General features: G+C 39.2%; 3 protein-coding genes across 4 annotated transcripts; all 3 read right to left on the bottom strand.

The window, feature by feature from the left end:
- Positions 1 to 2,593, bottom strand: cdkn2d (cyclin-dependent kinase inhibitor 2D (p19, inhibits CDK4)). The gene is made up of 3 exons (XM_077524258.1): positions 2,377 to 2,593; positions 1,942 to 2,101; positions 1 to 848 (listed from the first exon to the last, which is right to left on the bottom strand). Exons 2-3 carry the CDS (start codon positions 2,074 to 2,076, stop codon positions 495 to 497), a joined length of 489 nt encoding a protein of 162 aa, XP_077380384.1. The 5' UTR covers positions 2,077 to 2,101; positions 2,377 to 2,593; the 3' UTR covers positions 1 to 494.
- Positions 2,594 to 2,921: 328 nt separating this feature from the next.
- On the bottom strand, positions 2,922 to 7,771 carry ap1m2 (adaptor related protein complex 1 subunit mu 2). Its single transcript, XM_077524020.1, has 12 exons — positions 7,539 to 7,771; positions 6,390 to 6,546; positions 6,056 to 6,123; positions 5,826 to 5,956; positions 5,587 to 5,734; positions 4,733 to 4,859; positions 4,518 to 4,660; positions 4,331 to 4,402; positions 4,072 to 4,230; positions 3,652 to 3,777; positions 3,380 to 3,455; positions 2,922 to 3,135 (listed from the first exon to the last, which is right to left on the bottom strand). The coding sequence occupies exons 1-12, from the start codon at positions 7,578 to 7,580 to the stop codon at positions 3,110 to 3,112; spliced, it is 1,275 nt and encodes a 424-aa protein (XP_077380146.1). The 5' UTR covers positions 7,581 to 7,771; the 3' UTR covers positions 2,922 to 3,109.
- A 3,037-nt stretch (positions 7,772 to 10,808) lies between these two features.
- ldlrb (low density lipoprotein receptor b) lies at positions 10,809 to 26,342 on the bottom strand. 2 transcript variants are annotated; one of them, XM_077524019.1, is made up of 18 exons: positions 26,166 to 26,342; positions 22,613 to 22,732; positions 22,077 to 22,199; positions 21,550 to 21,909; positions 20,844 to 20,966; positions 20,339 to 20,461; positions 19,602 to 19,724; positions 19,369 to 19,497; positions 19,117 to 19,288; positions 17,502 to 17,726; positions 17,319 to 17,437; positions 17,092 to 17,231; positions 15,252 to 15,393; positions 15,032 to 15,184; positions 14,830 to 14,961; positions 13,744 to 13,818; positions 13,499 to 13,656; positions 10,809 to 12,906 (listed from the first exon to the last, which is right to left on the bottom strand). In XM_077524019.1, the coding sequence occupies exons 1-18, from the start codon at positions 26,266 to 26,268 to the stop codon at positions 12,865 to 12,867; spliced, it is 2,562 nt and encodes an 853-aa protein (XP_077380145.1). In that variant the 5' UTR covers positions 26,269 to 26,342; the 3' UTR covers positions 10,809 to 12,864. The 2 variants fall into 2 exon arrangements, with proteins under 2 accessions (XP_077380145.1, XP_077380144.1); XM_077524018.1 differs by having other exon boundaries at positions 14,821 to 14,961.
- Between the last annotated feature and the right edge of the window lie 1,491 nt (positions 26,343 to 27,833).

Below are 27,833 nucleotides of genomic sequence, written 5' to 3' on the forward strand. Positions count from 1 at the left end.
TTTAACTTTAAAAGTTTATAGAGTGCTTTCATATTCAAACAGCAAACGGAATTCTTTCACTTGTGTATTAAAAGCATTCTTGGTATAAATAACATAAAAAAATACAAATAATCACTGCTATATCAGCAACAATAAATAATTTAAAGTCTAAGTTTATCTAATTTCATGCAAGGTTAAGTTCATTTTGCACCAGTTCAAGTTTCATAACATTAAAAAACAAGACAAACAAATCAACTGTTACACATGAACACAAAACAGTGGATGGGATCAAACTAATGTGCACTCCCAATTCAAAGAGCAAACAGATAAATATGTTTTAGTAAATAAGGTGCCTACATTGCACTGTGCAAAACAACCAACTGAAAAGTAGCTGCCATGACCACAACATAAGTGCATCATGTATGAACGTCAAACTAAGAAAAAACAAACTTTTGCATACATGCCAACCAATTCAAGTTACCAGGTTTGAAAAGAAGACGACGACGTGGCCGAGACTACGAACGACTGTGAGCGAAGAGCAGGCCGATCATGTCGGGCTGGCGGGATGCTTGGGCCACGTCCATGGCCGTCTGGTTGTCGGCGTTGGTGTGGCGCAGGTTGGAAAGCGGCGCCAGGAACTCCACGGCGTGGCGGTGGCCCTCCTTGATGGCCAAGTGGATGGGCAGGGCGCCGGTGTGGTCTGCCACGTTGACCGAAGCGCCGTACTCCACCAGGACCTGCAGCGTGTCCACGAAGCCCGCGCGGGCGGCATCGTGGACCGGCGCGGTCCCGCCCGCTTCATGCACGTTGGGGTCGGCTCCATTTTCCAGGAGCAGGCGGGCTACCTTGGAGTTGCCCATCATCATCACCTGCACAACAACTCAGTGAGGCCTTCTTTGGGATGGTTACTTAATTTTTTTCCTGACTTGTCATGCCACAACTCTCGCTTTTTCTCAAGCACTGACCGAAGCAAACGCCACAGGATCACTTTCTAGACGTGTCACTGAAGGGACCAGCTTCGCAATTAAAAGCTCTGATAGGAATGTAAAGTAAAATCACATCATGTCAATCTGACATCCCTGCATGAATAAAAGCTATTTTTCTTCTTTTTTTTTTAAGAACAGGAGGCATAATTTATCACAGGAATGAAGGTGATTTTTTTTTTCCCCTTCAGAGAATAAATGTGACACTTTCAGAACAAAATCTGACTTTTGTAACCTGTTAAACATTGATCTAAATGTCATAGCATTTGGAAAATACGATTTTATTCCAGTACTGATTACGACTTTTTATATTGACAAGTTACGTATTGGTATTGGTATACACTTGTATGACAGCTAATAAAATAAAAGCTTAAAAAATATACGGTGGCTAAAATTAGTGGCTAAATTTTAACTCTGGAACAGATTTACTATTTCCCATGGAGAAAATTTGCTATTTTGAAAATACTACTGAGGCAAAGTGCCATAGGCTTGTGATTATCATGTCTGCCTTACAGTTGTGAGGTTCTGGATTCGAATTCCAGCTGCAGTCTTCGTGTTTGACTTTGTACGCGCTCCTTTGTAGGGTGCACTCCATGTACACGTGTCCATGTACATATGTTAGGCTCATTGGAGGCACTTGACTAAACTGTCCAGAATGTACAGTTATTGCGTCAGTCACAACATGAATCTCTTCTTGGCTCGTTCGTTCAGACTTTAGAGACAGCCTGTACAACTTAGACCGATAGAATGTCTCAAATGAACTGTTTGTTCACGAAGCATTTGTAACAAGTGGTTAATTTATGAAACTTTGACAGTTAATAAATGAAAATTACACGAACAGTATTTGTTACAGCGTCACGGAATAATGCAGACATTCGTCGTGCTAATAAATGGAACTTAAGCTGGATATTCGAAGCTGAAACTGCTCGATAATTATCCAACCACTTGTCCAATGCTACCAACACGACGTGTACTTCACCTGTAGCGCCGTCCTGCCGAACTCGTTGATAGTATCGGGATGCAGCCTGCCTTCTTCCAGAATCCTCCGCACCTCGCCGAGGTTCCCCCGGGCAGCCGCTGCCGTCAATCCTCGGGCGCCGTGCGTCTGAACCATGTCCGACTCCGCCTCGTCTTCACGTCTGCTCACAGCAAAGCAAGGAAAAGAAGGAAGGAGAGACGTCTCAGACAAACAAACAAAAAGCGAACCCCAAGGCGACGCAGGATGAACTCCGTTAACTTCATTTTCGCCGTATTCAATTTGCGGTTCGTTCGAGGTTAACATTCGGCCAGCTCCGTCCGTAAGTATCGAGTAACCGAAAGCGCCCGCACGCCAACGGAATCTTTGAAGGCGATTAGCTCGCAGGCTAACGGCTAACATAAAAGAGACCGGCGACAAGGGGGTTTAAAAACCTACCTTGGTGGATTCTTTGAGAGTTGGCGACGTCACCGAGCTTTTCGCCTGATGTCCTCACGGGTGGTTATTATTTAAATGAACTACGAACATTAAATGTGTATCAATATTAGGATAATACATTTGCCCACTGAGTGCCACACACAGCTGCGTCGCGAGTGTAAAATTTACAAACACTGCGGAGTAGTACCCGTCGACCAATCCCGGCTCGCCAAGAGGGTGGGGTCTTATCATATATGGTAAAGAGGCGTGAGCATTGCTCCGTTACTACACTATCACCATGGCAACAGTAGAAGCTGGCCAATCAGAACGCGTGCTGAAGAAAGCGGGCGATTCATATACGTTAATGTTTGTGGAGGAACTTCATTCATTCTGTCCATTACACACAAGCGTCTGGAACGTTTTCATTCCTTGCGGAATTCTACCAGTAAAAAAAAAATATATATATATAAAAAAAATCACGACGTAGTACTGGAATATAGACCGTATAAACAATATGTTGCAAACGTAGAACAACACGAAAACAAAGCGGTGCTGATTACAACTGGTCAAATTTGAATAAACAAGTACTTTATTTGTTTTTAGAAGCTTTCAAAATTCATCAGAACAATAAAAATTTACTTCCTTACATTTCAATAATCAAGATCAGAGACATTAAATAGCTCAGGTGAAATTGAAAAGGCAATCTCTCAGTCCACTAGTTCAACTTGCATAAAATGCTCTTCATCCGCAGGCTTTACATATTGGTCCGCAGCTGGTAATCTAAAAAAGATAAACAAGCAACAAAGAACAAACATGTTCATTATATTTGGCTGATGATGGTTACGGAACTAAGGATTACAGTAAATTATCCAAAATATGCTTTTCAAATAGTGTAGACAAAATTAAATTATCTTTTCTGGAAATGCAGTATATAGTATATTATATGTGTACCTAATAACCTAATAAACTGGCCAGTTCATTGCACAGGTGGACAGACTGACGGTAATAATGAATAGTATATTACCTCCACTTTGCGTAATGTAACGGACCCACGGCAATGCTTGGTAACCACTTTTTTCTATTATCTTCATGTATCGCACCTGTTGAAAACATTGAAGTAAAAACACTGTCTGGAGGTCTATAATTTTGACAACAATTTCATTCCATTTAATCTCACAGTCCATATTCAATTCAACGTGACATGCACCCCCACAGGCCAACATGCTTGAGGCAATTCCGTAGTATTTAAAAAGCATTATAAAAAATAAATAAATAAATAAATAAATGCATGCATACCTGTATTCCAGAGACCGTGAAGTAAGGGATTTCAAATTTGACAGTAATAGGAGGTTTGCCTTCAAGCTCATCATTCTCCACGCTGGGCAGACCAAAGTGGGCCCTCATTAGGAATTCTTTGCCTCCCTACATAGATGGACACAGTTTTGTTAGAGCCAAATAAAAGACTGACAACGACAACAAAACATATCGTTATTGTCGGGCAGAAACCTATTATGTCTTTCCAGAAATTGACACTAGTCTGCACTTGGGTCTGTTATTTTAACAAAATATTGACCGATGTAATGTTAATGGCTCAACAAACATGATTTGGGGGATGCATGGATTCTGCCTGATGCCAGCAATAAATACATAAACAAAAAAATTATTCCCGACTAAAACACAACATACACAAAAATTCAAATAAAAAATTTGTCTTACTGGGAAAGACTTGATGGTCCACACCACCAGGTTCTTTTCCGGTACATATTTTGCATGGCCCGTGCTGGTTTTGAACTTGGGCGAGTCGGCATCACTTGGGACAGGAACCCTCACCTCCACGTTGTTTGCAACAGATTGTTTTTTAAACTGGCCCTTTGCCTAAAGTAGTACAAAATACAAGTAGTAACTCAGGAGAAATAAATGACAAATGAAAGTCTTTCAGTTTTATTTGCCATTGAAAGTGTTGAGGCCTCCGTACCTTCACCATGATTTCCACTCTGCTGTGAGAGAACTTCTCTATGACTGATTCAATCCATATCAGCGGTTTCACCTGTAACAGATGATAATTTCACGTCACCATCAAGCATCGTTGAAACGAGGTAAAAATGTTTTGAAAAAAGAAAGAAAATGGATGTCGACCACAGTGTATTGTGAAATGAACGAACATGGGTGTTGATGCGATACGACATAAGTTCCGACTCCCCATCCGGAGGAATGAAGGAGATGGTGCGGTCGTTCTCGAAGCGTGACAAACGCACACACTGGTGGAACTTCACATCTTCCATCACCACCGTCTTGCCCTTGTCACCTAAACGGACGACAAAACTGTCAAATCATTCACCGTGGCGGATTCAGATACGCGTTTCACAAAAGCGCGTACGTCCGGTGAGCGCGAACAGCACTCTGTCGTTGAGACCGAGACGCAGTTCGGGCATCCCTGACAGCATCGTCTTCAGTTTGATGCTGCCCACGATGTCGCTGCTCATCACGCTGCCGTTTGCATTCACCTGAAGAAACAAATGTCAAAGAGAGGATATACGTGAAATCAATACAATAATTTCTGAATATTTCACCAAAACCAAAGAAAAAAAAAGAAGAAGAAAAAAAAAAAAAAAGACTGCAGCACCGGAGAATTATTATGAGTACTGTACCACTTTTCAAATTGAACTCCTGAAATAACATCTACTGTGCCCATGCTGGTGTCAAATATCTTAGTAAATCTGATTACCTTGCCTTGGGGCACCACCTGTTCCCACTTGGGAGGCGTTTATATTTGAGGTGAGACATTAAAACAGCTGGCAATTGACTGAGGTACGGCTTCTTCTTATTAATATAACAGAAAGACAGCCTGTTTCAATTATTAACTGTCAGTTACAGCATATGTTCTGTGTATACGTACTGGGCAATTACAAGTAGTAGTAATTTGAGCTAATTCACTGGCGGACCAGCTAGGACCCATCTCGTGTTGTGATAACATTACTTTTGGCAGTTTTCTCTCAAATTAAATTTGGCTTTTTATCGTGTAGCTTAAAAAAAAGGCGCAACTATTGATGTTGATTTGTATTTAGAACTATAACAGTGAATTACCTATGTGATTTTTTTTCACACTTTGTGTATTACCCTTAGATGCCACAAGTCTGCACCAGAGCCCTTGCTATAGTAGAAAAATAGTAATTTGTATCAAAGAAGTATTCAATTTTAATTTTATGTTGTCTTGTTGAAGTAGAAACTTACCAACACATTGATAGACTCGATGACATCGATAAAGACTTCATTCTTTTTGTATTTAATGCCCTCAGACCTCCAGGAAACGGCGTTGGTGACCGTGGTCGGCACCTTCGACTTTGCCACCTCGAGTTTGGCACCCTCCTGTGTAATGTACCTACACAAAAAAAAAAAAAAAAAAAAAGACATGATCAAACACTGCATTGCTAACACAATACACGATCTGTATATGTCTGGCTGAGCCTCACTCCTGAAGGATCTTGCTGTCAGTAGTCTGAGGAAATCCAAAGTCCATCAGCTCGTCTAGGAGCTCGTAGACGACCACAAAGTTGTCCTGAATGCTCTCCTCTTCTAGCTCCTTGAAATACTCTGTAAACACCTGTACAAATCACAAAGCACAAATCAACTGTGATGAGTGACTTTTCTGGGTAATTTCCAATGTGACTGGGAAAATAAAAAAATAAGGGGAAACACTCACCTCGACAAGTTTATAAAGGAAGGAGTACACAAGTGAGGCGTTTGAGTTCTTGTTTGTGGTGGCCACCACTGCAGGTACATCAAGTCAAGGAGCTTTTACATAGTGCTGTAGGCTGCCTACCATGTAAATTATGTATTACAGCATACCAGTACTATACATACACAGCAAAGTACAGGAAGTGTAGCTAATATTATTTTGTTTTAAATATATTTTCATAATTTTAAAAAATGTTTCCATCACCACATGATCAGCAGGTGTAGCTAATGTTTTTATGAACTCATCCCAGTTGAGAGCTTCTGTAGTCTCTGTAAGAACAAAAGCAGATGAAGGATACAGTAGAGGTTGCTGTGTTTGATCCACATGAAGTGAACGTTGCCGTGTGACATCACAGGACACATAAGCCCCTCCTCGTCGTGTTGCATGAGCAGAGGCATGAAGTGGTCAATTTCCGCCATGTCAACATCGCCTTTATAGTTGCGACATATCAACACCTGAACGCAAAAGTACATCAGATGGTTTAGTGTGCCTGAAAAATTTGTACAAATTGGGAAATAGACCGAAAAGTACTGAACCTTGCCCAGCGCCTGTCACCTACAAATAGTGAGAATCCACAGAAATTAACAGCCATTGAAATAAGGGGGGGGCTTTATAAAATATATACAGTGAAGGGCAGAAATATTTACCCCTTATTTCTTGTGGTTTTTGTGGGGGGTTATTTTAGTATATATATATATATATATATATATATATATATATATATATATATATATATATATATATATATATATATATATATAATTATTATTATTACTATTATTATTATGAGGGGAAAAAAATGCATTCTATACTCCCTTCTGACACATTTGTTTTGGAATCAGAGGTCAAATTATTTATTTGAATTTATGTCAAAATGGAAATGGCATTTTATTTTAGTTTGTATTTTTCATTGTTTTGAATGAAAAGTACATTTTGTTTTGAACATTACACAATGTGTATGTGTATTTATGTGGCCTGACCAACCTCAATGGGCGTTTGACTCAATTGACCAAAAATTTGTAGACTTTTTAAATTTGTATTTGAGTACCTTGCTTGCTAATTTTTGGAACTTAAAACACATCTACTTATAAAGAAACACAACAGGGGATGAGCCCTTTAGAAAATATTGGGCGCTAACATACCCGTCAAGTCATATTTGATTAAATTTGATTTCCAATTAATATTTGATTTTGACGACACCGGCCTTAGGGGTAACACATTAATTTGCTGCAGGCGTTCTTCACAGACACCTATGGTGCAACCCGGAAGTACAGAAAAGATAAATGACTACCATGAGCGCTGCATTAATTTTTAACAGGCCCATAATGTTTAGCAGTTAAAGCGACATTTACAGTCTAAAATATACATTTGTTTGGTCACGTTGGCAAAAATCGGTCGTTTGAATGTGTTAAATAACACATAAAACAACGTCATATATCAATCTTACCTTCCCCTTCAGATCCAACACAAACACAGCCGAGAGAGACATGGTTCACGAACATGAACAAAACAGTTTTAAGTTTCAAACTCGAGTCCACAACTCGCCTAAAATCTATCTTACAACTCTAAAAACTTCCACATCGAAGTAATTCATCAACGCCAGACGTGTGCTCCGCACCGCGGTGCTTCCCGTGAAGGCGTCGCGACGTCATCGTATCCAGGTGAAACATTGACCAGGCTCACCTGGGCCTAAGACGAGGGTGCATCGCTCAAGTTGGCCACGCGAGGACGCTGCTTGCACACAAATAACATGAATAGCGTTCATTCGAAGCAGTCAACAAACACAAAATTAATTGAGCAATTGGAAAAATGTCTGTTTAATTTTTCTGTTGATGTTGAATGCCTGTGAAAAAGAAAATATTTACGGAACTGCTATTACAGCTGTTATGAATCTGAAACCATGTAAATGTATAATCACCTAGTGTTACAAATGCATTAATTCATTCTTCAAACCGCATATCTGTTCACACGTATATTATGTAGCCTACCTCTATATGTCATGGTAGAGGGGTTTGTGTGTACCAGTGACCCTAGGAGCTAATTAGCAGGGTCACCGATGGCAAACTGGTCCTATACATGAGGGTAGGGACCAGACAATTAAAGCACGACTTTAGTAAATGAATACTGAAGAGCTCCTCAATGCGACCGATTTGCCTTCCTGTGAGCAAGCAGATTATGTGCACCTTGAAAGTGAGACATGGTTGAGGTCAGTTGGTAAAAAGCTTCTCAGCAGCAGGACCATGTCACTGGGCTGGCCTGAGAACATCTCAGGATCCCACAACCAGTCTGTAAACAACCACAAACTTTGAAAAAATAATAATAAAATAAAATGTAAATAAAATAGTGTAGTACAACACAGCTTCATGTAAATACTGTATATAGCATGGACCTCATCCAGGTAACCGGGATGTCTTATCAGTAGTATGTGAGGTGAAGCAACAATAGCACCCTGCTGTTATAAAAAAAAGAAGAAGAAAAAAAAGCGTGTGTTTGCTCAGATAGATATCTTTCCCATTAACTTACCCCTTGTGTCCACATGGGTTTGGCTCTTGCTCATCATGTACAAATCAAACAGCAGAGCTTGTATGCACACACTGGATGCATGTCTCATAACAGATTCATATACTGTATGGTGGACATTCTTAGAAGAACACAAGGGAAGCAAGTGGTTTTGTCATGGCTGGGTCATGCCAGGGTTAAGTTTGGGTCATGCAAGGGTTATGTTTGGGTCATGACCGTGAGGTCAAGTGTCTGTTTTGAACTGATGTAACCATCATCTGGTATCAACTGGGAAAAACACTATGTTATGTCAGGAGCTATGTGATGTCGAGAATTTTTAATCTCTTTACTTGGTCAACAGACTATCAGATAATTCCATGTCAGTCCTGTTACCCACATGTCTAGCCACAGCCAATCCGATCAATTCACTGTCTATTTAAGCCAAACCGAGAAGTGTGTGTTTTTGTCGGATTATTACCTCTGTGCATCTCGACAGCCCAAGAGGGCTTGGCGTCTCGTGATTCTCGATGCATTCTCATTCATTGTTTCTCGTCTAGTCAAGTTTGTTCTACGCCTCTCGATGTTATGTGACTAAAGAGTTAAAATCTTATTTGTGTCTGCGTGTCTGGGATGCAACCCCAGGACACAACAGGTTTCCCCAATTAATGTAACAAGACGACTCTTGTAGGCTTTTCATAAATTAAACTAGTTTATTTTTAATGAAATTGTATTTTTATTTTATTGAGTTAGGAACTTGGGTGTATTTTTATGATCTTCAATCTGTACTTATAAAGCTGTCTCATCTTTTTCTGAAGTTAAACTGCAGTCATGTGTTTTACTGTATTTGTTGGTTGTGGAGGCTGCCAACAAGCTGCTCTCTAAATTATCTCTCACAAATCAATACACGGCAATAAATATATATATTAAAAAAAAAAAAAACACGAGAAGAGGAATGTTGTCCAAGGACAAATAGTATTAGCACATAGCAGATGAAAAGTCAAAGGTGAAGTTGATTTAGTCAAAGAACCCATTGTTAAAAGTAGCTTGGGTGAGACTAAGTGAGTTTTTGTGTGGTGCATCATTATTGTGAAAGCGATACGAGACCTTCTACACCCTTTCTCCACGAATACATTTTACTTCTAAAAAGTACATTATCATTATTTTAAGTCACTGCAACATTATTCAGTATGAATATTAACTACTGTATATGGAAAATTTTCACTTCAATAATAATTAAAGTACTGTATAAAACATTGCAAATAAAGTTTAATTTAAAAAAAGTTCTTGAAGATTATACATAAATGGTACGAAAAAGTTAAATACGACTGAACTAGAGCCACACTGAGAATCGTTACATTCAAAGTCCTCTTGGGAAACAATGCAGAAATAACATTCACCAACTGCTACTGATATTTGATGCCTTTGACTATATATCTGGTGATAATAAACAGCATATTTTCTCCCTTGTGCATGTGATTGAACTTGATTGGTTGCCAAGCTGACACCTATTTGTGAGTTGGCGTCTTTGTTCGGAACCTGACGGGAGACAATTTTCCCTCTTGTGGACATCCCAACCCTTAACAGTTTCATCTTTGTGGGCACTCCCCGGTCGCACCGATGATGCGGTGGCGTGAGATGCGGCTCCTCCCACTCCTGCAGCCAGCCGACCAATGGGGAAGTGTCGTCGGCATGAGGTGAGTGAGGATGAGGGCGGGTGGAGCAGGTAAAGCATGCGGTGAATCTGCTCATTGTCTCATGGGAATTGTATTGCAGCCTCATTAGGATGTGTTAAAAAACAAAAACAAAAAAAAAGTATGTTGTATGATGCAACAACTTGACAATGCACTTAAAATGGCGCCATTTGAAGGTAACATTCAAATGACGTAGATTAATTGAAAAAACAAACAAAAATGTCAATGAATGAATCTATTGGCGTTAACAGTTGGTTGTGGAATGTGGATGCCTGAACCAGACTGACAACATAACACACACGCGTGCAGCAATCAAACTGGTATAACGCCTCACTGGGTTATTTTGACACTTGACCTCCATCATTTCACACATATACACTCACGCACTCCATTACAGACGGGAAACATTGCTGTGACAAGCATAAGCAAAAAACGAATGAACCATGCCGTTTTACATATTCGGTACAATTTTGAAATCAAAAATATGAAAATAAATAAATACATAAAGAAATAAATACATGAACAGATGTATTTCAGTGACACTTTATTTCAAAAAGGACAACCTGGTAAAGAAAACTAGCAAACAACAAGCATGGACAAGTTGACCCATTCTGCTCTACACTAGCACACGTGCCTTTTCACAGTTGAAAAATCACAAAAAAAATAAAATAAAAATAGTGATTGTCATCACTCAAAAACCAAATTTGAATTGCACGGTGACGGAGCACGTTCTCTTGAAAAGGCACAGTTATGAACAAATTAAATAACATCTGCACAGCTTGGACTATACAGGAGCCAAGATTGTATAGATAAGACCAACGTATTCATGTTAGACACATTTTGAGTTTCGATTTGTTGAATGTATAGAATTTACCTGAAAATTAAATGTTGCACGGCGACATGACTGACTTTAATAAATTGTAATTAGGGCTGTCACAGTTAAAAGCATTAACTCATTGATTAATCACAAAAAACATCGCATTAATCGCGTATTAATCACACTACTAATTCTGACCTCAGATGATCCTTTAGCTTGACAGCAGATGGTTAAGTTTAAGGTAGCGTAGTTTGTGTTTGAGCTATAAACATAACTACATGCATTAAAGCAAAGCATTCAATAAATGATTGCGTATGACATGTTCATGTCAAAATATTGGGGTCTTTCCCCCCCCCATTTTAAATCATGCAAGTAATTAACTGATTAGATAAAGAGGAGGATGAGACCGTGCAGTGGATCAAAAATGTGGAGGACATCCTCATAACATTGAACGTAGAAAGAATTAACACATAACAGGCGCTTTTCAAATTTGGCAGGCAAAAAACGATAAAAAAACAAAACAAACAGTGATTAATTAATAATAAACTTAACAGTGATTAAGTGGTTAATCCAAATTCTAAGATGTGATTAATCTGGTTAAAAATTAAATCATTTGACAGCTGTAATTAAAACATTTTTTTTAAACAATTTGACATTCTTCATCCAAAATAATTCATACTTTTAATACAACATAATATTGTAGATGTAAGTTAATTGTGACGCAAAATATTGCATTGCCTTCCAAAATTTACAACGTATAAAACGATGGAAATGACACATTTCAATCCTCCCACTTCATCACACACAAAAAAGCCAATTGCACAAATAAAACCTCAAAAATATGTCCAGGCTGTGAATCACTTTGGGCATTTACAGCAATACCACGCAATCAAAATCCTTCTAATATCCACTTCAGTAATAAATAACCACACAAATTTTAAAGTATTTCCTGATTCAGTGCACACAAAAAGGCGTCAGTTTGTCTTACAAAATACTCACACACTATGTACATTAATTTCATCATACCTGCAGTCAATTAGATCTTCAATAGAAACTGCTTCTTCCATTTTGGTTAAAAGGAAATTCAGCAGCTTAAGCATTTCGAATGTAAACCAACTATGCCTTTACTCTTCATATAAAAAGAACATAACACTCACACTTGGAAAGCAAAATGTGTGCTGCACTCTGTGGAGAGAGGAACGATATCAAGCTCGGTTGTCATGGCTGGAATGAAAAGAAGAAAGAAAAAAAAAGCTCCTAGATGGTAGCAACCATTCAGTAGTTATTGGTTTGAGAATCAACAATGCAGTTACTGGAGGTTAACTACCAGCAAGTGTCTGGAAGGCACACTTGTGTTTTTAACTGGCTTTTAAATCACTGTTCCAGCAATTACAGGGCAGTTTACACAAGTTACAAGTCAAACAAGGCAGCACTCAAGAATAAATAAATAATGAAAAAGTTGCAAAAGGCTTTTGGTTACATTCAGAATTTCAGGCAGGCACAAAAGAACATCTGTGCAAGAAAGAGCTTCGTCTTCTGAACTTCATGTCGAGGTTTGACTTGATGGAGTTGCTGCAGGCAGGCACGCCCCTTCACCTCGTCCCTCCCCCCACTTTCATTCGTCTAATCCAGCCATGTAATGTCTGGTGCTTCTTTGGATTTCTCCAAAGTCAATGATAAAGTGATGTCAGAAAAACAAAAAAATGGCTTCATTTTTGTGCTGGTAAACCAACAAAATCAAAGTGAATGTCTTTGGCATGGTGAGGTCATGCAATGTCTATGTCCTCTGTACTCAGCATTGGCCCCCCCTGCAAAAACAAAAAAATCACGAAAAAATGCTTTCAATTTAACTCATTCACTCCCAGCCATTTTTCACTGAAGCAACCCCCTTTCGCTCCCGTCTGTTTTACTGGATTTTGACTGATTTAGCAAGTCCCACTGAAAATTGTGTTCTATTGCTATAAAAACATGGAACCTACCAAAAGAAAGATTAGAGTCTCTTCTTTCATCAGGAAAAAGAAGTACATTTGTATCCGTTTCCATTTTGCAGCCAAGTTTCATCATTATTCACATTTCTGATGTGAAAACACTATCAAAAAGAACTTGTTGCAACATAGCTGATCTCTTATACTATGCTGCCATCTGCTGGCCGTTTTTTGTAATAACTACCATTGCTTTAAGACACCTCTTGATGTCAGAAGCTGCATCAAAGCCTTGTGTATACTTGTGCATAAAAAAACAAAACAAAACAAAAACGTATAAATACGTTTTTGGGAGTGAAGGACAAAGTATTCAAAAGGTATTTACATGTTTTTGGTTTTGAATGAGTCCATTTCGCCTCAACGCGTATATTAACGTATCATCGAAATAATTTGGCCCTAAAATGAAAGTGAGGATTACCTGAAGATGTATGTAGCCATCAGCGTTCCTGCAGATTTGCCCCTCGTCGTTGGTGGTCTTCTGGTAAACGGGGTTGATAAAGTGCATTGTGTTGGTGTTCCTCAGTCGCCAGTGTCTCCGTAGCAACACGGCTCCAAACACCAACATGATCATAATCACTATGGCGAAGGAGGAAAACACAAACGGTGAGGTTTCAACGTGAGGCAAGAAGAAAAAGAAGCTGACGTATTGGGTGTTCAAATTACCAATTGGAATTGCGATGTAGAGAGCAGCAGCGTGGGACGACTCCGCCTCTGCGGGCACGTCAGCATTTCTGTTGGCTGAAAAAGTAGAGAGGGCAATGTTTTCAGTTTGTGACGCCGGCGTGGAAACTCTTCGTTCATCTCTATGCAAAATAAAAGGTTTATTTACAACGTCGCGCAAGGCTCGCAGACCAATCGCGGCTCAGCTTCAGAAAGCAGGTGAGCCGTGATTGGTCGTTGCCTGAGCTCTGAACAACCGTGATGTCGTTTTCAGTCGACAGCAAATGGCAAAATGGCCGCCCCTTGAGATGGCTAAAAACGGATTGAGTCACCACTGTAAACTGTACAAATCCTTAAAAAAAAACAATCACTGAATAAAAACTCACATTTATATGCTCTTATGGGGATTTGTCACTGATCTGTATACAGTTCTGGATAGGGCCAAGACTTTTGTTCCTATTGTTCCTCCCAGGAAACGTTTCTCAGCATATACATTTACATATACGTGATACAGTCATCTGCTGGTGAGATGGGAGGGGTAAGATGGCCGCCCTGTGACTTCAACGGCTTGAATGGGCATGTTTGGGCTATCCAGTAATATATAAAGATCAGTGGGATTTGTGCAACACTTAAGATCCTTTAAAATAATCTGTAATGAACCATGATTTAAGGGGGAAATTGTATTACTGCTATTAGTAATACAAAAAGTATTGAAATGATTTCACAAACTTTGACCCTGCAGGTTTATAACATTTAAGTCAGGGGTGCCACAAAGAACAATAGAAGGATATAAGGGCCTCTTTGGAATTATTTACCTTTCATCTTCCAAACAATGTTGTATAGTTTATTAATTGCATTTACAAAACAAAACAAAACAAAACAAAACACTACGTCACAGCTTTCTGGTATGCACAAAGCAAAGTTTGGTAGTTTGGTACACAGTTTTTCATTGTGTCTTTGCATATTTAGTTGTTGCATATATAGCATTGCAACCACTCAACATTTGACACTAACTTTTCACACTGAACTTTTTAAAAAAAAAGAAAAAAAGAAAATTGAGTCTATGTTACGGGCCTCTACCTGCCGTACCCTGAGCTGTTTTCTGGGAATGGCTGGTGGAGTTAGTCATGGTTGTTTTGCCAGTTGTGGTTGAGTTTCTTGTTGGAACCGCCTGGTCATCCGGCCCACCCTTGTCGCTTACGTCAGGAAGCGTCACTGAACCTGATGCACAAATACAAATCCGAGTTTAGTGCCTATCGGTTTCACGGTCCACCATGGCGGGTGCTCCTACCCGCCACGCATTTCCTCATGCCGGGCGCCATGCTCATGTGATCGGGACAGGCGCAGGTGTATTTCGGCGAGTGTTGGTTGATGACAGGGGCGGGAAGGCACAGGAACTCACAGCCTCCATTTATACTGTTCCCCTCTGTGCACCAGTTGGAACCTACAAGCAGGAGATAAGTTGAAACTATCTGACAAAACATTTTGTTCACTTCCTAGTTGTGTCGTACCGTTTGGCTGCTTGAGGTTGTGGTACAGCACAATGTCCTCTGGCTGGAGCAGGTCGCTGGCCAGCGTCGTGATGCCCGTTCCCGACTTACGGTTGGCGCTGAAAACAGCATTTTTGCCCGTGTCCGTCCAAAACACTTTCTCCTGTTCGAGAGCAAAAACGCAAACACAAATAACACCTGATTAAGACACATCAGGAAATGTATACAAGTGAAATAAATGAACAAAAAGTGCACTCTCAGCATTTCACAGGCTCAGAGCTCAACAAATGAGCTTGGCAACATCAACGTGCGAGTCAAATTACTTTAGTATTTCCTTTGAGATAATTAAACTATTAAATAGGTTAATTGAACACACACCCAAATCTGAAGACACCACAGAGGCGCACACTGCCAAAATAATATAATTGAGCCACTGCCTACATGTACATACAGACTGCTGCATAATGATTACTTTCTCTTTTGCTTGAGTAGAATGAAAAGAACATTTTTGTTTTAAAGTGTTCCCTCATTTATCGCGGGTTCATATTTCACGGCTTCGTTGTTTCATGGATTTTTTACAGCTTGCTTTATTTATTTATTTGTTTATCTTTAACAGCGTGCCTTTTTTTGTTTATTTATTTTTTTGTCTTTGCGCGGCCGTATATCTCAAACCCTACGTCCAAATGGGGTCTCGACAAGACCTTTCCAACGGTGTCTGTCCCGTTGCTCCACGACATTGCATTCCCGATTTCCCGAGATAGAAAATATATACTGTGCTCTATAATAAGTAAAATTAAAATAAAAAAAAATAAAATAAAAAATAAAACTTTTAATTGGAAAAAAATAACTAAATAAAATAAATGAAAAAGCAGTCATAACAAACTAAAAATCATACCAAAACGAAAAAAACATATCATAAATGAAAAAAATAATAATTCTGTGCTGTATCATAATTAAAAAAAAAAAAAAAAACACTTAATTGAAAAAATGACTGTAAAAAAAAAAAACTAATGAATAAAAAGCATTCATCATGTATAACAAATGAAAAAAAATATATACTGTGCTGTGTAATAAAGTAAAAATATGGAAAAAATGAATGTAAATGGGGCGGCACGGTAGTCGAGTGGTTAGCACGTCCGCTTCCCAGTTCTGAGGTCTCCGGCTCGAGTCCAGGCTCGGACCTTCCTGGGTGGAGTTTGCATGTTCGCCCCGTGCCCGCGTGGGTCTTCTCCGGGTACTCCGGTCTCCTCCCACATTCCAAAGACATGCATGGCAGGTTAATTGGGTGCTCCGAATTGTCCCTAGGTGTGCGTGTGAGTGTGGATGGTTGTTCGTCTCTGTGTGCCCTGCGATTGGTTGGCAACCAGTCCAGGGTGTCCCCCGCCTACTGCCCAGAGCCAGCTGAGATAGGCGCCAGCAGCCCCCGCGACCCTTGTGAGGAATAAGCGGTCAAGAAAATGGATGGATGGATGGATGAATGTAAATGAAAAAAATAACATATATGATGAATGAAAAACAATTAGAATAAAGTACAAATCATAGCAAAATGGAAAAAACTAACGAAAATATATCTATAAATAAGGGGATTTTTTTTTCCTTTTAATTGATTCGGATTTCCATGATCCCGGGGAGTTTTTGGAACGTAACACCCGTGATAAACGAGGGAACAATGTATTACTACTGACAATATACGTTTCGAATTCAAATTAGAGGATTCACAGAATACGAGAAACGGGCAACAAAAAAAGTCCAATTATAAATCATATGCATGTTCTTTTGAATCACATTAAATAAATAAATAAATAAAGAAAAATCAAAAGGAAATTGTCTTTTGTCTAAATCTTCTAATTTCACCACTAACCTCAAACACCGTCAGAGAGAGGGGATGCGCGAGATTTTCTTCACCCAGAATGAGAGTATGTCTGGTCCCTCCGTTCACATCCACGCTGGACAGCGTGTGAATCTTGGAGTCCACCCAGTAGAGGCGCTGGTTGACCAAGTCTGCCAAGAAATATTGGCCTGGTTAATATACATAGCTGTCGCTTATCTCGTATGCGTTACAGTGACAAGTGATGCATGCGATCTTACCGAGGGTGATGCCGTTAGGCCACACAATGTTGTCGGTTACCAAGGCGACGCGGTTGGCTCCATTCAAGCCGCTCTTTTCGATCTTGGCCTCCTCGCCCCAGTCAGTCCAGTACATGAAGCTGACAAAGACACGCAAAACACGCTCAGCATCAATCGTCAACGAATCTCTTAAAGTTGACTCACTTGTTGACGGGATCCAGCGTGATGGCTCTCGGCTTCTGAAGATTGTCAGCGATCAGCGTCTTCCTCTTGTGGCCGTCTGTTGTCGCCACAGAGATGCTTTGCAAAGAACTGTCGGTCCAGTAGATGTTGCCGTGGATCCAGTCGACGGCAAGGCCTTCCGGGGCCTCGATCCCGTCACCGATCACCACAGCGTGCTGGGAGGAGTTGGCAGTGTCAAGCTTGGCGCTGTGAGAATGAACAATCCAATTCAAATCGACATTGCAGTGAAGTAGAATGCAATTTCTTTTACATATATGTATTTTATGTGCCCTGCAATTGGCTGGCAACCAATTCAGGCTGTACCCCGCCTACTGCCCAAAGCCAGCTGAGATAGGCTCCAGCGCCCCCCCCCGCGACACTTGTGAGGTATAAGCGGTCAAGAAAATGGATGGATGGATATATTTTATGTATTTTTTAAAAATTTGTATACTGTCTAAGTTCAATGCTTAAGAAGCGTATCCACATGTTCCAATATTTTTTTTTTCATGAATTTGAAGTGATAGTCATTTTCACATCATTATTGTTGTACTGTAATCTGATTTATGTTTACGCCACATTTGTTCAGTAGAATTTGTGAAGTTGTCGTGGTTAATGATTAAAACACTGCCAGGCAAAGTGTTTAAGTTAACAGGTTCATTTGCCTTTATTTTAGCGCAAGCCTATAAAACAATACATTTTGTATAATACAGTTTCTAGTTTTATTTAATTTTAATAGAAATTACTTCATTGTTCGTTAAAAAAAATGGGAACAGGACCCTGAAAAATAATCACGTTAAATTGCAATCACATAATAGGAGGGCGGGGGGGGGATGCAATTACATTAGTCTTCTAAATCATTACACGATCATTCACAAGAAGCTGATTTAAAAAAAAAAAAAAAAAAAAGAAGTTTTCTCCCACTGAGATGTAATCATGAAGTGACCCTAACATGTCCATTTTAGCCAATCTGATGCAAATTTCAGAAAAAGGTACAAAAACAAACAATAAATTGAGAAAAACATGAAACTAATAAGGACTGATTTTGAGGTAGAGTTTTTTTGTGACCATTAAGTTTACATTTCCCGTACCGGTACACACTTAAAAAAAAAAAAAAAAAAAAAAAAAAAAAAAAAAAAGTAATTATTATTATTTTATTTTTTTTTTATAAATCTAACAAATTTGAAATAAATAAATAAATAAATAAAGAAATAAACATCTCATTTTTGGATAACAGTGAGGATGAAAAATAATCCTAATTAAATGCAACATTAGCCTTTTCACAAAACTGAGCTTTCAGTGAGTTTGCCAATGTACTACACATTAAAAAATGAGAAAAACAATGTATCCTACCATTTTTATCATTTAAAATATTGTGCATCTATTAAAAAGTAATGCAATAAAATGATCCGCTCCCTGTAAAAAAAAACTTCTCAGTGACATTGACTGCAGAGAAAGAAATCAATATAACTTAATTAAAATACAAATTTTGGCCTATGTGGAGATCATTATTGAAAGTCAAAATCCTAAATTTAAACATAAGCCAACTAAAATTGTGGCCCAACAGATTAACCAATGTGTTTTTTTTGTTTTTTTTTACCTGTAGATTTTCTTGTCGAAAAGGTCAGACCAGAAGATGATTTTGTTCGGCATATCCATGTCCAGCGCAACCGCGTTCTTCAGCCCGCTCATCACAACCATGTACTCACGGCGATCCATCGTCACCTTCCTCACATCATGCCTATTGGTGAAGTAAAGTGCGGGCGTGATGCCTGGAGGAAACAGTGAGGCCAAAGGTGACCATGTGATCTCCATTTTGGCCCATATTCTGTTCCCACATTTCCAACATTACCTGAAACAGCTTTGCACGAGTGGGTGGCAGGGTCAATCTCATAGCCGTCTACACAGTCACACTTGTAGCTGCCAGGCAAATTGATGCAAATCTGGCTGCAAATGTCGGGGCCCTCACATTCGTCCAAGTCTGCAGGTGGCGACAAGATCAAAAAAGGCTGCGGTCAGCTTCCAGCGAAAAATAAATGCTTTCGACTTCTACATACTTGAACTGCCATGTTCCCCATTGCTCACCTCCACAGATTTTTCTGTCTGCCTTCAGTGTGTATCCAGGAGGGCAGGAGCAGCTGTAGCCAAGGTTTTCATCAACACAGCCATGGGAGCACCCGCCATTTTCAACCAAGCACTCGTTGTGGTCTGAGGAGACCCAAACAAGCACAATAATGAGCACAACAATTATTGACTATTTCAGGAAGAGTGTGATTATCTTTGTAAATGTTTTGACACAGCGGGATTTCCCCCAGTTCTTTAAAGCAGAAATCAACTTTAAACATTTATTGACCATAATATGTTATATGTTGATTAATATTACATTTTTGGAATAGGAGTTATGAAGCAAAATTCAGCCGTTTTTATCCATGTTGCCACTTGCTGTCAACTGAAGATGACGTCACAGTTTTGCTCCGAGCTCAGGCAAAAACCAATCAGAGAACACTTGTTTTCTGAAGCTGCGCTGTGATTGGTTGTTACCTGAGCAACATTGATGTCATCTTCAGTCGACAGGAAGTGGAAAAATGGCCACCCCCCCTGAGATGGATAAAAACGGCTGGATTTTGCTGCTTAACTCATATTCCGCAAATGCAATATTAATCAGAATTTAGACTAGGGGATGCATCGAACATATTAATGTAATAAAAAAAATAAAAATTGGGGGTGTGACTTCCTCTTTAATAGCCTGGCGTACCACAAGGCTTTTATGAGCTAAAATCGTGTACAGAAGTTGGAAAGAGAGCAGTAAGAGGAACACGTACCACACAGTCCGACCGGTTCATCCGAACCATCTCGGCAGTCTCTCTGCTTGTCGCACACCTTGACTGTGCTGATGCACTCCCCACTGCTACAACTGAAGTTAGTGGTGCCATTGCACGCATTTTCTAGGGAGACGCGCATTTACTATAAATTAGAAATGCTAATTGTACATGTAGAAAAAGGACAAACACATTAACTATATCCCTCCAGCACCTTTCCACCTTTCCAAAAAAAAAAAAAAAAAAAAATTATATATATATATATATATATATATATATATATATATATATATATATATATATATATATATATATATATATATATATAGAGAGAGAGAGAGAGAGAGAGAGAGAGAGAGAGAGAGAGAGAGAGAGAGAGAGAGAGAGAGAGAGAGAGAGAGAGAGAGAGAGAGAGAGAGAGAGAGAGAGAGAGATATTTAAAACACCATATTTACCAAAGCGACTGCTCAACAAAATAATCAGGTTCAAATAATAAAGAGTCACTCACCAATATGGCAGCCGGCCTCATCACTGGAGTCCGCGCAATCGTTCACGTCGTTGCACTGAAGGTTGCCGTGGATACAATGACCGTTACTACACTGGAACTCATCTGGGCGACAAGTAGGAGTAGCTGGAAATAAATAAATAAATAAATAAATAAATAAATAAACGATTAAAGAACTAAAGTGGAATTCAGTTTGAAAAACAAAGGTTGGGAAAATCCTGACCTGTGCGACATAATGAGAGCATTTGATTCATTATACAATGCTAAAACCAAAATTGTTGAAAATCACCATAACTCAAGTCCATCAACAAATTATAATTATGGTTAAGTATGGTTATTGAAACTCAGAAAGGTTTTTTTTTTTTGCCCATATGAAAACTTCAATGAATTTGGATTGGCCATAATTTGCGACATCAGCATATCACACAACGGCAATTTAAATTTTGAACCGCTGCAAAAATCCTGCAACAGAATCCCTCACACTGCATGAGTGTTAAGTATCATGAGATGATGGCTTTCCACTCGGCAGCAGCACAAAAATAGAAATGCATTAAGAGTAGCACAAAAAAAAATAAATATAAATACAAAAATAAAATAAAATAAATAAATAAAAAACCTTCACTCACAAACACTAACACTCGTTTAAAAAAAATTGGAAGGCCTTCTGAGGACTTTATAAAAATGGAGCAAAAATATATAATGAACTCACTGCAGTTAATTTCATCTGAATTATCATAGCAGTCAGTGTCTTTGTCACAGCGCCAGTTCTTGTGAATGCACTCTCCATTAGCACACTGGAACTCATGGTCTAAACAAGTTGAAATCTTCTTGTCCGCACACTGCCACTCGTCTGAGCCGTCTCGGCAGTCGTCTTCTCCGTCGCAGCGCAAACTTTGGGCCACGCAGTTCGTGTTGTTGCACTGGAAAAATAGCGGGCTGCAGGTGGATTTCGGACAGGAAGCCTCATCGGAGCCGTCCGGGCAATCGTTGTCGTGGTCGCACACTAGGCTGGTGGAGATGCACTGGCCCGAAGTGCAGCGAAACTGTTGGTCTGTGCACTGCTTTTCCACTGTGGTTGAGGAAAGAAAAAAATAAAAAATAAATGAGAAAAAAAAAGAAAAAGAAAAAGAGGGTGAATGCAAACGCTATGCTAATATTGACATGTCTTACTATTGTTGACAAAAATTATTTTACAGGTAATTTGTGTGTGTTTATGTTTAGAAATTACAAACTTACTGCAGTTTTCCTCGTCAAAGCCGTTCTTACAATCCACTTGGCCGTCGCAGTGCCAGGTCTGTGGCACACACTGATAATCGGGGGCACCGCAGCTCATCTGTGTGTCCAGACACATTTTGGCCGCTGAGGACACAAACAGGAAGTACGAGTTGGAATACTGTTATGCAGTATACTGGAAAAAAAAAAAAGCCTTTACACTGCAAGTTGACCCCATTGAAAGCTTTGGAAGCACAAGGATAGGAAAAATATAAATGACAGAAAAAAAAAATAAATAATCAGAAACATGTCATTCATACAATCGAATAATAACAGCTTTGTGTTCGACTAAAGAGGGCCAGATTTCACAATGAGCAAGTCAATTTCCAGGTAGATTGAGACAACATGATCATTATTTTAATGTGTCCTAAAAAAAATTCTAAGTAATATTGAGCGCATTATGACATGTAAAAATGTTCCGCTAAAAAGAAAAGTGTTTACGTGTCAACAAAAAGTTACACAGGTAGGAGGCGTTAAAAAAACAACAAAAAACAACATACCGCATGTTTCACGCAGTTCGTCGGTTCCATCGCCGCAGTCATCTATGCCGTCGCAAACCCACAAATGGTTGACACAACGGCTGTTGCCGCACTTGATCTGATTGGAACTGCATTCAAATGCTGCACATGGATGAAAAACAAGAGCAAGGTAAACAATGCAAAAAGAATCAATACGCAAGAGCATGTGGTGGGAACGTGAGCTGGAGTCAACAGTAAAAAAATAAATAAATAAATAAATAAATACTGATAGCCTTGTGGCTTGCCAAGTTTAACTTTTCAAACAGGATGCAAGTTGCAATCAAAAGTCACTGAACTTCAGATAACAGCAAACGTGTGAAAAGACCTTTTAATGTTGGCTTTACTATGGAAGGGTTTGTGCTGCACTTCGATTGATATATATATATATATATATATATATATATATATATATATATATATATATATATATATATATACAATTTACGACCATCCTCGAATGCAGCATTACTTTGTAAAATAACGATCAACATTTTTTTAACATGCTTTGACATATATGTTACAGATCAAACTAGTTAACGAATCCTAATTAAGAATAATTTATTAAAATTGATTTTTTTTAAAATATTGTCCCTTTTTTCAATATAGGGATGGAAATTAATTTGACAAAAATTAATATAGCCTATTCGTTGATTATTAAAATAATTGTTTTGTTTGGTTTTTTTTTTGTTGGAGAAGGCTTAAAGAGTACTTTGTTGCTTAAATATTAGCAGTGGTTAGTGTTTTTTGTATGCCAGCTAAAGACGTTAAAATGTTACCATCACTGCTTGTACAGTTGGTTTGATTGGTTTATACATTTGATCAGTTGTGTTCTACGTTTCACTATTGTTGTAAGTCATGTAAAAACAACTGCCCGGCTCCACTTAATGTTTGTAAACCTCAGAAATGACCTTGCTTTATTGTAAGTTTTGACCCTTGAGTTCAAACACTGAAATAATCACACGTAAGTGTGCCTGAAGATCAAAGCTAGGAAAACACCAAAATCATCCACATGCGGCTCACACAGGACATTCATTGGGATTCCCTCCATGGAGGGTGTGAGCTATAGATGCTACACTTATGAAACAGACTGTCCCTTTAAGACAATAGCACAGACAAGAGTTACACTGTCACACCACTGGCTGCTGATTGGTCCCACAACATCGTCACCAAGGTAACCAAACCGCAAACGCTGGCTGACTAATACTTAGTGATATCTTGAGATGAAGCAGACCTGCCACCAGTGTCGAGAGACAATCTAATCCAGAAAAATCCCCCGCAACAACCCCCACCCCCCTACGCATTGACCCCAACATTAATCCCACGCACATGTGACGCAAAATCCAAGCGGGGAGCTTTTTAGCATTTACAGGAATAGTTTCCAAAGTGAGTGCAGCTGTTCTCCTTAACATGCACCGACAAACAGACCACAACATTTGCAATTGCTCCCAAACACAACCCGCCTTCCGGCAAAAAGTCATCCACTACTAACTCAAGACTGAGGCTTTAGTTTCATAGAATCGATTTTTTTTAACACCCCTACTAGCTAGAATTCTCTTAAATATCCTAGTTATTGCATTCTCACTTTGACAGCAAGCTACGTTCTACTGGGGGGGGGAGACAGACAAATGCTCTCTTTATGGAGGCTATTTACATCCCACACTTAGAACCTGGCAGCCATCGCTGCCTCGCTGCCATTTAAGGTCAGTTGAACAGCAACTCAAACATGCTGAGTCCCTTTAAAAAGCCTAATAGCCATCTGGCAGCAGAAATGAAGATGAATTAATGACAGATGTGAATCATTATGCAACAATCTACAAAACAAAGAAAAAAAAGAAAACAAAAAAAAGACACATACAAGCTGTGTGATTATGGACACACCACCATAATAGTTAGTTAAAATCGAGCACCATGCGAAGCCTCTGGAATAAATTACAGCTAACCAGCCTGCAAATGAATCCGAATGGAAATGCGTCACACCCCCCTCTCTGTGTATTTTCCAACTTCAGGCCGGTTTCCTGGCGTGACATCACCCCTCCAAACATCCACCATGGAGCAAGATCACTACATTGGTAAAACTACAGGATGGGGAAGTAGATGCATGACTCAGATCATTTAACTGAAAACACTGTAAGGACGCTTTGCGCCTCACTGTAAGGCAGTCGAGGCCAATCACCATCCAACGAGAGGGACAGCCAAGAAGAAGGCAGTAAAGCAATGTAGTTTCCTCAAACCCAATCAGAAAATAAATATCATGATCATGAAAAAGTTATAAAAGTATATATGTGTTGAATGGATTATTCAACTAATTTCTTTACTTTCCTGCATCATTGTTCATTTAATTAATTCATTTTGTTCATTTATTTCAGGCAACGGTCAACATAAACAAGATAACCAGATCATGAACATAATTTTCCAGATAATACTCAATTACAACCTGGCCTGAACAACAGCAGTTTTTTTTTTATGAAACACAGAAAAACTGTGCATTTACAATTGAGACAACAAAACAAAACAACGTTATAGTTAACTGTAACATAGCATCAAAAGCTCATACCGCAATGCTTGTTTAAGAGACAAACCAGAAACAAAACAAAATCACAAAACAGCACATCAATTATTGTTTGATAACAAGAGCTTTCTTCATGTCATATAACACACTAATAGTGTCACTTGGCCAGTAAACCTTATGGTTCGACTTTGCTACAAGTGTTTAGCAATATCTGGCCTAAAATGAGCTCAGTAGCATTATTTTATTTATTTATGTATTTATTTATTCATTCATTTATATTAATGTACATTAGGCAAGTTCCTAATATAGTCCTAATTAGGCAAGTTACCAATACACTCATGTTACTAAATTACTAAACTATTAAGTTTTTACATTTCCTATGCATAAATTTGAAATACAAGTTTTGCCCTTTGTACTTATTTTAACACATAAGGAGAAATTCTATCCAGTGATTCCACATTATAGCAGGGGTGGCACACTTTTCCCACTAAAGGCCAAATATTGTCCACTGTGTCAAGAAATAATTTATGAAAGATGCTAAAAACAATTTCAATACTGCAGGTCAAAACGTACAAAGGAGTTAAAACATTTCTGAAGGGGAAAACACTCTCAGCTTGGTGTGTGGTGACAAAACAAAAAGTTAATTGTATTTGTGAAAAATTATCACGTAACATTCCACTTAAAACTTTAAATTAAAATGGACAATTCTGAGTCATAGGAATAGTACACATGCTCACATCCAACACACTCTCGTGCATTCTATCTGTCACACATTCCTGACAGATCTTTGTAGCATTTTCATGTGTCAATCATGACGTAGCAAGACACTTTGCCCCGCCCACCGGAAGCCACAGCCTGCCGCCCGGCGAAATAATTCATTTTTTTAAATCATAGATTCAAAAGCCTGAGTCGCCTTGAGCTTTCTACCAATCAGACAAAAATACAAAACATTTAAAATAAAAATACTTATTTTATTCATGCAACGTACACGAACTAGTAATAACGTTGTGTGTCAGTTTCCCTCACCTGTTAGAGTAGAGCAATTAATCAGCAGCAGGAGGCACGCGCACAGTCGCCACATCTCCGACACTTGCGACTTTTCCCTCACTTGAACGAGACAAATCACCATTGGAGGATGGGCGAGGTTCAAGTGCTGTGTGGGAGCTCGCGCGCTCAGTCTGGACCCGGCGTGGAAGAAGGAAAAGCGAGAGAGGGTGCCTTGGCGTAATTTAATAAATCTTCCAGCCAGGGGGCGGGGCTACAGCGGAGCTACAGTAGTGGCGTGATCTTTGAAATTAGACACTCCCGTGCGTGGGGCGGAGGCAAGAAGTTGGCATTGTTCCATAACTAATAAGAAAATTAAAAAAAAAAGACCAGAAAAAAAAGAAAAAATCTAGAATAGATCATTTGAAAACGGTTTTAAGTGGATCTTCAAGATAAATAAATAAAAGTAAGCTATTTATTGCAAATAACAATGCAAGTGGAATAGTATGTTCATCAGTTAATCAAAAGATTAGGACCATTGCTTAAAAAAAAGAAAGAAAAAAAGTTGCTTGTCTATGAACACCTGACTGCCTGGCGACGAGTGTAGGGTGTATCCTGCATCTCTCTAGCTCACTAGTCTGCGAGCCACACGATGACAGGTGCTAGTGAGAATATTTTGAAATGGTTTAGAGCTATATTGTATATTGGGATGGAATGTTTCTTATATTGTGGCAGATTCATTAGGTAGGACCATCATTTTAGGAACAGCTGTCTCATTATTGTCATATTGTGCAGGTGGCCAGTTCAGAAATACTCAATGAGGGAGAAATTATGTAAAAGCAAGCTTTCCTGATACATCATGCATTGATAACTCAAGGATAATATTGTTTAAAAGTGGAGTAGGGACAAGCCAGTTTTAAAAGGGCAATTAGAATCACCGTTGGCCGTGACTGCATTCTTTACATCGCAGCAAGCCACCTTGGCAAATGAATTGAAGTACGTGAGCAATTTCTTTCGTAACACCTTTAGTTGGTGAAATGTTGTAAACTGTTTCCTTCTGCAGCTATTCCTCGAAGTTAAAGAAAAAGCCGCTATCCTGGAAGTGACTCAGCGAAGCCATTCAGACATCTGTTTCGCAATAAGACTCGAGTTGTAGCCAACATTTAATATTTCATGAGCGTAAGTGATGCTGTGGTGGCGAATACATTTAATTGGTGAGCCGGGAAGTCAGGGGCGTAGTTTGGCTCGGTGGTGGAAACCAAAGCACAGACTAACTTGCACAGAGAGGGGCAGGGACACCCGGCTTAGTCCTGGGAACAATTCCTAGAATGGGGAAATACCAGCCGGATGACATATTTCGACACTATCTCAACTACCCACATTGCCTTGTGTGTGTGTGTGTGTGCCTTTATCTTTGCTGCATTGTGGGGTCCATACACGTGTGTTTTACCAGGTTTTACTATCATTGTGGGGACCGACTTGAAATTGTGGGGACATTTTGATGGTCCCCACAAGTTCAGACCTCTTTTTGAAGGCCAAGACTTGGTTTTAGAGTTTAGGTCTGAATTGGGTTAGGGCAGGGGTGTCAAACTCACATTAGCTCAGGAGCCGCATGGAGGAAAATATATTACCAAGTGGGCCGGATCGGTAAAATAATATAGTATATAACTTTTGCCATCAATTATACGCAGATTTTCGCTATTTGTGGGC

Source organism: Festucalex cinctus, chromosome 6 (assembly GCF_051991245.1).
Source record: "Festucalex cinctus isolate MCC-2025b chromosome 6, RoL_Fcin_1.0, whole genome shotgun sequence".
NCBI classification, from domain to species: domain Eukaryota; kingdom Metazoa; phylum Chordata; class Actinopteri; order Syngnathiformes; family Syngnathidae; genus Festucalex; species Festucalex cinctus.

Bases quoted from the DNA above. Each gene is read 5' to 3' on its own strand.
- cdkn2d (XM_077524258.1), bottom strand. From the start codon at position 2,076: ATGGTTCAGACGCACGGCGCCCGAGGATTGACGGCAGCGGCTGCCCGG. The intron at 849-1,941 runs GTGAAGTACACG...GTTGTTGTGCAG, and splicing joins TCGGCAGGACGGCGCTACAG to GTGATGATGATGGGCAACTC.
- ap1m2 (XM_077524020.1), bottom strand. From the start codon at position 7,580: ATGTCTCTCTCGGCTGTGTTTGTGTTGGATCTGAAGGGGAAG. The intron at 5,957-6,055 runs GTGAGTGTTTCC...TGATTTGTACAG, and splicing joins TCCTTTATAAACTTGTCGAG to GTGTTTACAGAGTATTTCAA. The intron at 4,661-4,732 runs GTACGCGCTTTT...TCGTCCGTTTAG, and splicing joins GCTGTTCGCGCTCACCGGAC to GTGACAAGGGCAAGACGGTG.
- ldlrb (XM_077524018.1), bottom strand. From the start codon at position 26,268: ATGGTGATTTGTCTCGTTCAAGTGAGGGAAAAGTCGCAAGTGTCGGAG. The intron at 19,498-19,601 runs GTGAGCAATGGG...CGCCACCTGCAG, and splicing joins AGACAGAAAAATCTGTGGAG to ACTTGGACGAATGTGAGGGC. The intron at 15,185-15,251 runs GTACGACACAAC...TCCTGCTTGTAG, and splicing joins CAACCTCAAGCAGCCAAACG to GTTCCAACTGGTGCACAGAG.